This window comes from Myotis brandtii, unplaced genomic scaffold (genome assembly GCF_000412655.1).
Source record: "Myotis brandtii unplaced genomic scaffold, ASM41265v1 scaffold621, whole genome shotgun sequence".
NCBI classification, from domain to species: domain Eukaryota; kingdom Metazoa; phylum Chordata; class Mammalia; order Chiroptera; family Vespertilionidae; genus Myotis; species Myotis brandtii.
The window spans coordinates 4309861-4323190 of NW_005370372.1; the positions used below are offsets into that span (position 1 = coordinate 4309861).

Genomic DNA, 13330 nt, shown 5'->3' on the forward strand with positions numbered 1-13330 from the left:
GACGACACACAAATATATTTGAAGTGTCTGTTAGTAAAGAATACTTGGAGCCCAAAATCCAGGGGAAAGAGGGAGCTCTTAAGAGGTAAGGAGAGTTCTGAAACCAACTTTGAGGGCTTTTGCTGAACATTCATCTGTGGTGTTTATGACCTCAAGGGGCCTGGAAAATAGAAGATGAAACTCAAAGCCTAAGGTGAGAGTCCCCAGGAAGCCTCCTGCCTGAATCCCATAAAGCTGAGACTCCAGAGGGCAAAGGGCAACATTCACAAACTAAAAGCTCTTCCCCCCAGGTGATTGCAGAGAAAGTTACATATGTCAAACCTCGGTGCCGAGAGATGGGTGCAAGATGGCTCTTGAAAATTGATGACTCTCAAATGGTTTTATTGCCTGAATTTATATGACCTGGATGGTCCAAGAAACTGCAAGCAGAGAATTTAATTTAAAGTAGAACCTCCAGCTGTCTGACAAAAATAAACATGAATCGCCCTAGCTGGTTTGGCTCAGTGGATAGAGAGCATCGACCTGCAGACCAGTTCGATTCCGGTCAAGGGCACATGCCCAGGTTGCGGGCTCGGTCTCCAGTAGGGGATGTGCAGGAGGCAGCCCATCAATGATTCTTTCTCATCATGTTTTTATCTCTCCTCCCTTCCTCTCTAAAATCAATTACAATATATTTTAAAAGAAAAAAAGGAGGGGGAATAACATCATCTAAAAGAAGGCAAGAAAGAAGATGAAAGATGGGATAAATCACACAGAAAAGGTACAAAATAAATATACATCAATAATTAGAATAAATGTAAATGGACTGAATGATCTAGTTAAAAGAAAAAAGATGGGCTGGATGAGGGAAATTCAACTGTATGGTTTATAACATACAATACAGGATAAAGCTGTGGAAATGACTGAATATGAAGGGATAGGAAATCATATACCAGGTTAATACTAATCAAAAGAAAATTGGCCCTTGTTGGTGTGGATCAGTGGTTAGAGCATCGACCCTCGATCCAAAGGGTTGCAGGTTTATTCTGGTCAAGGGCACATACTGGGTTGCAGGTTCCCTGCCCCAATTGGGGTGAGTGCAGGAGGCAACCAATTGATGTGGCTCTCTCACATTGATGTTTCTCTCCTCTCTTCCTCTCCCTCCTCCCTTCTACTTTCTAAAATCAAATGGAAAAAATATCCTCCGGAGAGAATTAACCAAAAAAAAGGAAGAGAGGGAGGAAGGAAATTGGCTTAACTATATTAATATTGCTAGAGATAGAGGACTAGTACTATTTTTATTTTTTTTATTTTTTTAAAATATATATTTTATTGGTTTTTCACAGAGAGGAAGGGAGAGGGATAGAGAGTTAGAAACATGGATGAGAGAGAGAGAAACATCGGTCAGCTGCCTCCTGCACACTCCCCACTAGGGATGTGCCCCCGCAACCAGTACATGCGCTTGACCGGAATCGAACTTGGGACCCTTGAGTCCGCAGGCTGACGCTCTATCCACTGAGCCAAACCGGTTAGGGCACTAGTACTATTTTTATAATGGTAAAAGTCTCAATTTACTAGCTTGATAAGACATTTCTAGTGTTATATGCACCTAATTATGTAGCCTCAAAATATATAAAACAAAAGTTGATAGAACAAGGAAAATGCACTACCATAGTAGAAGATTTTGATATTGCCTTATTATTTTATCAAGCAGGAAACAATTAGTGAGGGTGTAGTATCTCCAAAGAACTTTCTGAGATAGTGGAAATATTCTGTCTACACTGCTCAGTGCAGTAGCTACAAGGTACATGTGGCTATTGAGCACTTGAAATGTAGCTAGTATGACTGAGGAACTTGCATTTTTAATTTAATTTCAATTAATTTAACTTTAAACAGCCACATGTTTCTAGTGGCTATTATAGTATACAGGACATATAGAGAGGATATGATTAATTTTTCCCATATATCTACCCCATATATATAATTTTGATGTATAGAGAGATTGATGAAGAAAAAAGAGAGAAGGCATAAAGCCCTATTACTGCCCTGGCCGGTGTGGCTCAGTTGGTTGAGCGGTGTCTCATGCACCAGAAAGATACAGGTTCGATTGCCAGTCAAGGGCACATGCTTGGGTTGCGGGCTAGCTCCCCAGTGGAGGCTGTGCAGGAGGCAGCCGATTGATGTTGCGCTCTCATATTGATTTTTTCTCTCCCTCTCCCTTCCTCTTGCTAAAAATCAATAAAGTATTTTTTTTTAAAGAGGTGGTGGTGGAGGGACTGAACAAAAAAAAAAAAGAGCTTATGGACACGGACAACAGAGTGGTGATTGCAAGGTGGCGGGGGTGGAGGTGGAAGAGGGCATAGAAGGATAAATGGTGAAGGAAAAAATAATAAAAGAAAGAAAAAAAATAAAAACAAAACCCTGTTAGTAATGAAAGTGTGTTCTGGTGCTGACCGTGGGTGGGGCTGGGCCCTTAGGTAGGGCTGTTAAGCAGAATGTCACCATGCGCCCTCTGTACGTGGCTTGGGGTTCCTCAGATGGTCCCAGTGCCTGCTTGCCTGTTATTTGCTCCAGGTGACAAAAACTCCCTGCCAAACCCTCATTTAATTGCAGATTCACGAGCAAGATAGATGTTGTTGTCTTAAGCGTCTAAATTTTGGGATTTGAGGATTGGAACAGGTACCTGGGAAATATGCTCAAATATTGAAAGACATAAAAAATACTTTTAAAAAGGAGTGTATAGTATGTGCATGGATTGAAACATTTCATCCTAAAGATGTCACTTTTCAAATTTACCTATGGATTTGAGGCAGCTCCAAACAAAATCTCTAAAGATATTTTTTGTGTGAAATTTTTCAAATTTGTAGAATATCAACAGGCCTAAAATAGTCAATATATTCCTGTAAAACAAGGAGGTAGGACTTTCCTTACCAGATATCAATAATTATCAAAAAGCTATGGTCATTAAGATGGCAATATTGATAAAGTGATAGAAAAATTGACCCGTAGAACAGAATAGGGAAGCCAGAAACAAACATATGTAAGAAAACTTGACTTATGACAGAGATAGCAGTTCAGATCAGTGGGTAAGTGATGGATTTTTCATTATGTAGTATTAGGTCTGTTGATTTCCCATATGAAAATTGAGTCTTGCACCGTATACAAATATCAGTTCTAGTTGAGGTAAATACTTAAATGAGAAAATCAAAACTATAAAGTATTTAGAAGACTGTATTGTGGGTTCTAGATTTCTGTTTTACAACTTTTGACACAAAAGTTCAAACCATAAAAGTATTAATACTGATAACATTCAGCTCCATTAAAGTTAAAGACTTTTGATCAAATAATACTGAAGAGAGTAAAAAAAAAAAAGTACAAATAAAGAGAAGATATTTGCAACATATATAACTGATAAAGATTAGTGTCCAGAATTTACAGCGAAATCCTAGGGGACGGGAAGGAAAAGTCAGATAACCCAAAAGTAAGTAGTGGGCAAGACTTTAGCAGGTAGTTCACTAAAGGGGACATTGAATGGCCTGTAAACATATTTCTTCTCAATGTCTTGGTCTCAATGTCTTCATTGTGGTGAGAGAAGCAGCCTTGAACAAAGTGTGCCACATAAAAGGAGATGAGTCTTGCGGGGTTAGGACTGAAATGTGAACCTGCAGTAGGACAGCGGGGCTAAGAGGACAGCTTCAAGAGGACTCCCCAAGTATTGGTCTTAGTCATGTTGAGCTCAGCCACAGTGATTTTCCTCTTGTCAAGGACAGACCATAAAAATGAGAAGTATAAGAAGAATGTCAGAGGACTTCGATCATTTCACTGAGTGATTATGAAGGGTTTGTTCACTTACACTGGCTGCTGGGTGCACAGATGGATGAGCTGAGTCCTGTAGGTCCTGCTGAGGAACCTTAAGGGGCTGCTGAAAGGTTTCAGCAGAGGGGACCTGATCAGCTGTGAGGTCTGGCAGGAATGTGGAGACAGGAGTAGATGTAAATAATATCATCACAGCAACACATCACAAATAGCCCAAAATATCAAACAGAGAGAAGTTGGTGTAAAAAATGAATCCTGACACAGAAAAGTGTTAGACAACATGCTATGTATGAAACACAGGTAACAAAACATATGTACAGTATGATTTCAATTTCATTGACCAAAAAAAGATGAAAAAAAAACTTACAGAAAACACACCAATATTCTAACAACATATTTTACATAATCCTCCTTCCCTCCTTCCTTCCTTCTCTCTATTTTTCCATACTTTTTATTATATGTGTACAATTTGCTGTATCAGAATACAAAAGAGCATACTTTTTAAATTAAAAAGTAGCAGCCAGGTACTCGTTATGAGTCTGCTGGACTCTCCTTGGTGTTGGGAAGGGGCGCTGACTGACCGGCCTGGGTCTGGCTCTTCAGCACAGGCGGAAGCGCCGCGCCACACCCTTGGCTTCTCCCTCGCCGCCCCCACAAGAGACAGAGGCCGAAGAGATGTCACTCCAGTCAGTGATGGCCGCCCTCCAGGCCGTGGAGAAGAAGATGGAGGCCCAGGCCGCCCAGCTGCAGAGCCTGGAGAGACGCATGGAGACAGCCGAGAAGAAGCTGGCTGACTTTGAGAAGACGGCCGTGGAGTTCGGGAACCAGCTGGAGGGCAAGTGGGCCGTGCTGGGGACCCTGCTGCAGGAGTACGGGCTGCTGCAGAGGCGGCTGGAGAACATGGAGAACCTGCTGAGGAACAGGAACTTCTGGGTCCTGCGGCTGCCCCCGGGCAGCACAGGGGAGGCCCCCAAGGTAGTCCTTTTATTTGAGATTCTCAATTGGTGGCTTTTCCCTAATGGCTGAGACAGGAAGCACTCACTGTATAACGTTTGCGATTTCAGATGCCCAGGTCACTGGAGAATGATGGAGTCTGCTTCTCGGAGCAGGAGTGGGAGAATCTGGAGGACTGGCAGAAGGAGCTGTACAGAAACGTGATGATGAGCAACTATGAGACGCTAGTCTCTCTGAGTAAGCAGCCCTTTCTGCCCAGACATCCCACAATTCCTGGCCTGTGCTGAGTGGAAAAATGGGAGTCTCCGAGTCCTCAATTTACCAAGACATTAGGAAAGGTCATAGTGTCATGCCTTTCTTCTCTGTGGTCCCATAGTCAAATCTTGATAATATTTACTAATAGATAAGAGGTCATGATATGCATTATAGTATAACATAGCTAGGGTTCCTCATGCTATTTTTTTTTCTTAATATACTTTTATTGATTTCAGAGAAGAAAGGAGAGGGAGAGACAGAAACATCAACGATGAAAGATAATCACTGATGGGCCACCTCCTGCACACCCCCACCAGGGACCTAGCCCGCACCCTGGGAATCGAACTGTGACCTCCTGGTTCACAGGTCGACACTCAACCACTGAGCCATGCTGGCCAGGCCCTCATGATATTTCCAGTGCTTAAGACTATTTGATAAGGAATCCTTTGTTACCTGGGATGAGACAGGCAGTACAGGCTAACCAAAAATTGTCCTGGGCACTTGGCTGGAATCACAGCCAGTTGTGGTCTCGGTGTTTATTTTGTGTTGATGAGAAGTACTGCTTAATAGATACAGATCTTGATATGCAAAATGTTAGCTATTACATTATAAATGCATTTTGTTTGGTAGACAAAATGTTTGACAACCTAAAAGGTTCATGGAAGGTTGTCAGGAAGGCCACTGGGACTGGAGCAGAGTGGAGGGAGCAGGAAAGTAGCAAATGGGTCAAAAGGTTACTGTGACCTCACGGGGTCATGTGTTGCTTGTGGCTGATGCCTTATCTGTCACAGGTGGGGGATAAGTGCCTGCCATTTCGCAGTGGTATTGGTGGAATGAGTGATGGGCTCCTGTGCCTGCCTGCTGAGCCACAGGGGACTGATGAAGGGGCACCAAGGGGGCAGTTAGCTGAATACATCATTCCAATGGGCCATCATTTCCTAATTGTCCCAAACTACTAGGGGAAAGTGACAGAAACAGTACTTTGAAGTTTTAATATTGACTCCTTGACATTGGTCACCTCGTTCATCAGCAAGTGACTAGTGTGCATTGAGAGTTTACTCTCCTGGGCTCACATTGTGCCATTTCCAACCCAGAGGTCCTTGGCCAGCCAGAAGGAGAAGCGGAGTTGGGTACAGAGATGCTGGGAGACTTGGAGGAGGAAGGCCTTGGTGGTGTCCATCCAGGTGAGTGGCTCCAGAATATTCCATTCCCCTCCCCACTCCCTGTAGTCTATAGTGAGCTTTCCCACTGCTAAACTGCCAAACATTGATCATCAGTAGCCTCATGTGGCATTTACTTATTCTAGATTCTTTTATGATTATCATTAGCTCACCTATTATGTGTGTCTGAACTCCTTACTGCTATTTGGAATCCTTGAGATTCATGACCATATCGGACTTCGTGTCCTACAGAGGAGAGTACATAATAGACTTTAGTCAAAACCCACAGGGTGTTGAGGATAGGGTTGCTCACAGCATCAGGAGTGAAGTTGACTGGGTGAGAGACAGGAAAGGCATTTATAAGCCAGGTAATTTGGGGAGAATGCAGGAAGAACAGCTGGATACATGAACTTTTAAGCTATAGGTTTAGTTGTGTGTGTGTTTAATCTTATTTTTATTACTTTAACACTCCTAAGTAAGTATAGTTTTTCAGTATATTTAGCCATTTTTCAGAGATTGAATATAATTTGTGGACAAACTAGAAAAACTATCATTTATAACATTGTTCTATAAGAAGAATATATTCAGATTTCCCACCCACATGTCTCTACCGGAGTATAGGTTTCCCTTTCCAGGTTTTGGAACCCAGTCAGTCTCTAATTCCCTTGATCCTTTGATTTGAGCCCTTCTGGAATTCACAGATGTTTAGCTCCAAAGAAACCCAAGGTGCTAGAATGTGATCTTTTTTTGTTGGTTTTCTTTGTTTTGGCAGCAGAAGGGGTTGTGATTAAGCAGGAGGTAGAATACCCGCCGGAACACTCTGAGGATCTTCCGGGAGAGCTCTCAGGCCCCGCGGAAGAGCCGGCTTTCCTAGGCCCGGAACAGACTGAGCTCTGGAATACTCAGGGCGGTTCTGTCCTCTTGGAACCAGGGGCCGGGGACGCTAATCTAGAGGAGCCCACTGAGGGCAGCAGAGACCCTGGCAGTGACAGAAATCTGGACTGCCCCCCGAAGCAGAAATCTAATAGGCCGGTGCAACTGGCTCCGGAATGTAATCCGGCCCTGAAGCTGAATAGGGAAGATTTCGGCCCCTACGATTGTCCTGAGTGCGAGCTCAGCTTCCGCTGTGAGCAGCAGCTGGCCTATCTGCGGGCCCACCCATCGTGGGAGTCTTCCACCACCTCAGAGCCAGAGGAGGGTCTTAGGTCCAGGCCCCTGCTGAAGCCCCCGTCCAAGAAGGGGAAGCAGCATCAGTGTGACGTGTGCATGAGGAGCTTCAGCAGCAAGGTGAACCTGGTGAACCACCAGCGCTGCCATTTGCAGGAGGGGCCCAGTGGTGGCCAGCGTGTCCAGGAGAGGTTCTCGCCCAACAGCCTGGTTGCCCTGCCCGGCCATATCCCCTGGAGGAAAAGCCGGAGTTGCCTCATCTGTGGTTACTGTGGCAAGAGCTTCAGCCACCCATCAGATCTGGTGCGGCACCAGCGCATCCACACGGGTGAGCGGCCCTACACCTGCCCCGAGTGTGAGCGGAGCTTCGTGCAGAAGCAGCACCTCCTGCAGCACCAGAAGATCCACCAGCGGGAGCGTGGCGCACTGGCCTCGGAGCCAGGCAGGCCCAACGGCCTGCTCTAAGGGTGCCAGCCCCCCGCCTGTCCGGGGGGGCTCAGGGGGCTGGCATTGGTCCCCCGAAGAGACACTGTGCAGAGTCAGGGACTGACTTCTTCCTTGGGGGTGTCATTTTGATTTGCCTAACTTTGGCCAAGCAGCAGGCCGAGCCCAAGTCCTCAGAACTGTGTGGAGGAGGGGCGGGGCCAGGCCTGTCCCTGCTGTCTACCCTGCTGCTGTGTTTGCCGTGTCTTTGGCACCTTCGAGTCTCGGGTTTTCCCATCCATGCTGATACTTGTGCACTGGGGTTGGTTTGAGGGTCTATCCCAGCGTTTCAGGTCTTCCCACGGGTGGAGTCAGGCCAAAGGAATGAGCAGGTGTGCAGAAGAGCTCTGGGAAGCATAACCCTCTGTTTTCTCTTCTGTTGTAGTATTCTTGTTAATAACAAGTAGAAGTAATTTAAATGAACTGCTCACCTTGCTCTGAAGAACCTTTTTGGAATTAGATTTTAGCTGATTTAAAGAAAATACGGCCTGACACTTGTTTTTTTAACTTCCCAAGTTGTAGAAGTTGTTCCTAACATGGGGCCTGCTGCCATCTGGGAGCGAATTGTTTCTGGGCTTCCTTTAGCCTGCCCACACTTAGGCCAGTGATCAGGGTGCATAGCTCGGGCTCCCTATTGTGAGGGGACTTAGCACTCTCGGATGGGGCTCACTGAATCAAAAGGACCAAGGGGGAGAGAGCAGTGGGAGTGGACCCCAAAGCCCCCATTGAGAATGAGTCTGGGAAAGGAGCTGAGAGTACGGAGCTGCTTCCTCCCAGGAGTTCGGCACTTGGGTTTCTCACCACAGCTCGCTTTCCCTTCCATCTGCGTCCTCGCTGGGTTCTGTAGCCTCACAGGGTAGACGACTCCTTTGTTACTTAAGGTTGTTCAGCTTGTATCAGCTTGTATTTGAGTTTGTTCCTGTTAGACCAGTTGTTCCTTGAGGTTGTTCAGATGACACACTTTCCCAATTAGTTCTGGGGTTGACTGTTCCAGAGATGATGGAGAAAAAGCACGTGGGTGCTTGTCTCCCAGGAGAGGTGAATGCCTGCCGCACTGCTGTTGGGAGTGGGCTCCTGGGTCCTGTGTGAGTGTCCCCTTTGATGACTTGGCAGTTGCTTAGAATAAAACTTGCTGCTGGCAAAAAAATGTGCTCATGTCGGGTGTTTTTCTCCAGTTGTCAAGAAGACCCTCCTAGGAGCAAGGTGGAGGAGGTGCCTGACCTGGAGCAGCGACAGAGGGCTGACTTAAACCTAGATTTGCAGACGAGAAGAGGGTGTGTATGGGACCCTGTTGGTGGACGCTGAGGGCTGCAGACAGTCTGAATGTCAGTTGTTGGAAGGCAGTAGGTAGAGGAGGCAGGTGCACCAGGGAGTACTGGGTAGCAGTTGGAAATACTGACTTCAGTATACATATAGTCATATGGGTTGATCTTAAAAATACAATGTTGAGTGGAAAAATATAAGAAATTGAGATATATAACAATACCATTTATGTAAATTAAAATGCATGTACACAAAACAAAACAGAACACAGAAATAAAAAATTACACATTAAAGGCATCTCAGTGCTCTGGCCAGTGGGCTCAGTGGTTAGAGCGTCCACCAGCATAGTGGACAGGAGAGATGGACAAGATTGACAAGGTACCGTCAACAGCATGAGATGCTTTTTGAAGGCAGGGACCATGTCTTAATTGTATCCGGACTCCCCAGCTCTGAGTACAGGGACTTTGCACAAAGGTGCTCAACACACGTTTATTGCATGAGCAGATGCATGAGGGGAGTTCACAGAATAGGGAGCTCAGCATTGTCTGAGCAGGGTCGGCTTCAAGGAGGAAGGGGGTTGGTGACATTTTTGGTCTCCCTCTACTACTAATTTCCCTCGGAAGTTTTACATACGTGGGTGGGGCCACTTTAAAAACTGATACTTTTTCCGAGTAAGGTGCAGCCCTGGAATTTGGGGCCAGGTTCGGAGTGTTGCTTTGAAGCAACAAGGGATCAAGTCAATATATGGCATTGTTCATTGTGAAATTCCTTGTTGAAGTAATGCAGTGTAACAGACAATTTGCAAATGAGTGCTGAAGGCATTAAGAGGATCTTTAGTGTGGACCCTAAGAAGAAAGATTCATTTGATGTGAACCCCGAGAAGGAATTTATCTGCTGAGATGGGCTACCGAGGGCCCAACTTTTTTAAATAGTAAGAGCCTAGCTGCCATTTGCTGACGGGCTCCTCACAAATGCTGTGTACCAGGGAGAACCTCAGACTGAACTCTCAGTGCCCGCACTATTCCCTGCTTGTTTGTACCACCTGAGTCAACCTCTGAAGGGAAACCCTGGTTTCATCTTCTACCAACAGACTGAGATCTGCCCTGTCCTATCAGAACTGCACAATTTTGATACCTCACATAAGAAGCACCTAATTGAGAACCTCAGTGGGAACTTTCACTATGAAAACAGCCTTCATGCCCTAGCTGGTTTTGCTCAGTGGATAGAGCATTGGCCTGCGGACTAAAGGGTCCCAGGTTCAATTCCGGTCAAGGGCACATGCCCGGGTTGCGGGCTCAATCCCCAATAGGGGGCATGCAAAAGGCAGGCAATTGATTCATTCTCATCATTGATGTTTCTATTTCTCCCTCTCCCTTCCTCTCTGAAATCAATAAAAATACATTTAAAGAAAAAACACACACACACACAAAACAAAAACAACCTTCATTACCCTGGTCGGGTACTTCAGTTGGTTGGAGCATCATCCCATGCACCAAAAGGTTATGGGTTTCATTCCCGGTCAGGGCACATACCTGGGTTGCAGGTTTGATCCCCTGTCAGGGTGTATATGAGGGGCAACCCATCAATGTTTCTCTCAAATCAATAAAAAAACACACATATCCTCGGGTGAGGATTAAAAACAAAAATGGACTTTGTCTTGGTGGAAGAGTTTGGGTTATTACTTTAGTCTGTGTCTCTAGGCTGAAGCTCCTTTTTGCTCAAATAACTATCTTTTATTCTTTACTAGAGACCCGTTGCACGAAATTTGTGCAAGGGGCTCGGCCCTCACAGCCGAGGCAGCTTGCCTCAGCCCTCGCAGCCCCAGCTTTGTCCCGGAGGACGTCAGAAGGATGTCCGGAAGGTTGATCGGCTGTCCGGTCTAATTAGCATATTACACTTTCATTATTATAGATTACAGGCTACAATTGTTTTTGATTTACACTAGGAGCTCATCAGAGATCCATCAGACCAATATATTAAGAATTATAAAATACTGGTAAGTTGTGATCTTAGAAAATAAGAATTGATGCCCAATGTAAACAGAAGAGTTTGTGGGCTTGTTGGACAAAGATTATAAAATGAATGGGAAATGCAGAAAAGGTAGAAAATAAAATTTTATACTGCATACAGCATGTTTCATTTTACATTCAGTGATTAACTCTGGTTTTCCATAGTAAGGCTCTTTACAAATGAGGAAACGGGTCCCATATTGAGTGGTTTATTCAAAATGCCTCAGGGCCTGAATTAGTGGTGGATTTACTTTTGCTGCAAGCCCAGCCTGGAGCCAGAGCTGTGAAGATTCCAGATGATGGCTGACATGCAAGGGAAGACTGGGCGTTGTCAACCTAAGAAATGTTTAAACCTGTAGAGAATTTTTATGAGTGTATTTGAGCCAAACTGACAATTGCCAGAAAGCAAAATCTTAACATATTGAGAAAATGCTCCAGAGAATGACAGATTTGCACCTTATTTTATACATTACAAACAAGGAGGAGGCATAAGGGGTTACATGAAATCCATGTGACTGGACATGATAGATTAGGGAGGTGGGAGAAAGCAAAGTGGAGAAATCTCTGGGACCGGATAAAAAGTAATATAAATAGACACTTCTTTTACATTTGTGGTTATAGGATAGTTAGCAGTTAACACTATAACAAATCATGAGTGGTTTTGTGATCTTTGCTCTGGTGCAGTGAGGGGTCCAGAAAAAAGGAAATTACCCTGACATTTCTCTCTCTCTCTTTTTTTTTTTTAATCCTCGCCCGAAGATATGTTTCTTATTGATTTTTTAGAGAGGGAGGAAGGGAGAAAGAAATATCGATTGGTTGCTTCCCGTAAGAAGGGTTTTGTGGTCTCTGGTGCAGTGAGGGGTCTAGAAAAAAAGAAATTACACTGGCATTTCTTTTCTTTTTACTCCTCACTCAAGGATATGTTTTTGTTTATTTATTTTTTAATTTTTAGAGAAAGAGGAAAGGGGAGAGAGGGAAAGAGATCAGTTGCCTCCCATACTCGCCCCAACTGGGGATCAATTCCACAACCCAAGTATGTGTCTGACTGGAAATTGAACCCGAAACCTTTTTTGGTGCATGGGATGATGCTCCAACCAAATGAACCACCTAGCCAGGGCACCCTGGCATTTCATAGATGCAAAAAGACAATAGACAGGCTCAGTTAAGGTTAAAGATTAACCTTTGTCAGGGTATCTCCCCTGACAAAGGTCAATCTTGCCATGTCTAGCTTTTGTTAGAAAGTTTTAATTTCAGACCATCCAGTGTGGTTACTTTAGGTCTCAGTTTGTAAGGCTCACGGAGCTGGCCTTTGCTGAGCTTGTCAGGTTTAGTATGTGGTCCCTTTTTGGTCCACAGTGTGACACAGAGGACTTCAGGGACACACTGTGGCACAGAGGACTTCGGGGATACACTGTGGCACAGAAGACTTCAGGGGCGCACTGTGGCACAGAGGACTTCAGGGGTGCACTGCGGCACAGAGGACTTCAGGGGCGCACTGTGGCACAGAAGACTTCAGGGGCGCACTGTGGCACAGAGGACTTCAGGAGCGCACTGTGGCACAGAGGACTTTGGGGGCGCACTGTGGCACAGAGGACTTCGGGGGTACAGCGTGGCACAGAGGACTTCCACAGCTCTGCTCAGGAGCTAGGTCTCAGGAAAGGAAGAGGGGACTGAGGATTCCCAAAGCTGTTTGGGGAAGAGAGGGAAGGCTTTTTTTTTTTTTTTTTTTAATGAATTAAATTTTTCCTGAGGTCTCTATTTGGTCTGGAAAACTAAAAGAGGTTTAGCCCGGCTGGCCGTGGTTCAGTGGTTGAGCGAGCCTGGACCTATGAACCAGTAGGTCTGGGTTGCAGGCTGGATCCCCAGTAGGGGGCGTGCAGGAGGCAGCCCGACAGGGATTCTCTCATCATTGATGTTTCTATCTCTGGATTCCTCTCTGAAATCAATCAATCAATCAATCAATCAATAAATAGGTTGATAGATTTTAAGAGTTAAAACCTTTATTTTTCCTGGGCATGAAATACTATATTCAAACTAATAGTCACTTTGGGTCCATTAGAGGTGTTAAAACGGTGACTCTGCATACACTGAGATTCCCCATGGGGGCTGGGGTGAGGCGGAACTCCCAAAGTTGTGAAGTCACGCACTTCCCCTGTCCGCTCTCTGGCCCGATTCCTGGGTGGGACACTGGGGTCCCTAAGCCCCGCCATCCTGCAGCGGGTTCGGGGCCGGCCTGGGCCCCGG

The 13330-nt window shown here is 45.3% G+C and overlaps 2 protein-coding genes across 3 annotated transcripts in view; both read left to right on the forward strand.

Moving 5' to 3' along the window:
- The first annotated feature begins 682 nt into the window (after positions 1-682).
- Positions 683-8961, forward strand: ZNF212 (zinc finger protein 212). Of its 2 annotated transcripts, none has more exons than XM_005880045.2 (5): positions 683-760; positions 4399-4770; positions 4860-4986; positions 6099-6188; positions 6937-8961. In XM_005880045.2, exons 1-5 carry the CDS (start codon positions 731-733, stop codon positions 7794-7796), a joined length of 1479 nt encoding a protein of 492 aa, XP_005880107.1. In that variant the 5' UTR covers positions 683-730; the 3' UTR covers positions 7797-8961. The 2 variants fall into 2 exon arrangements, with proteins under 2 accessions (XP_005880107.1, XP_014383679.1); XM_014528193.1 differs by having other exon boundaries at positions 6940-8961.
- Positions 8811-13330, forward strand: part of ZNF783 (zinc finger family member 783) — a 20398-nt gene continuing 15878 nt past the window's right edge. The window contains exons 1-2 of the mRNA XM_014528181.1: positions 8811-8899; positions 8990-9088. Coding sequence (XP_014383667.1) covers positions 8811-8899; positions 8990-9088 — 188 coding nt within the window. The remainder of the gene's footprint in view (positions 8900-8989; positions 9089-13330) is intronic.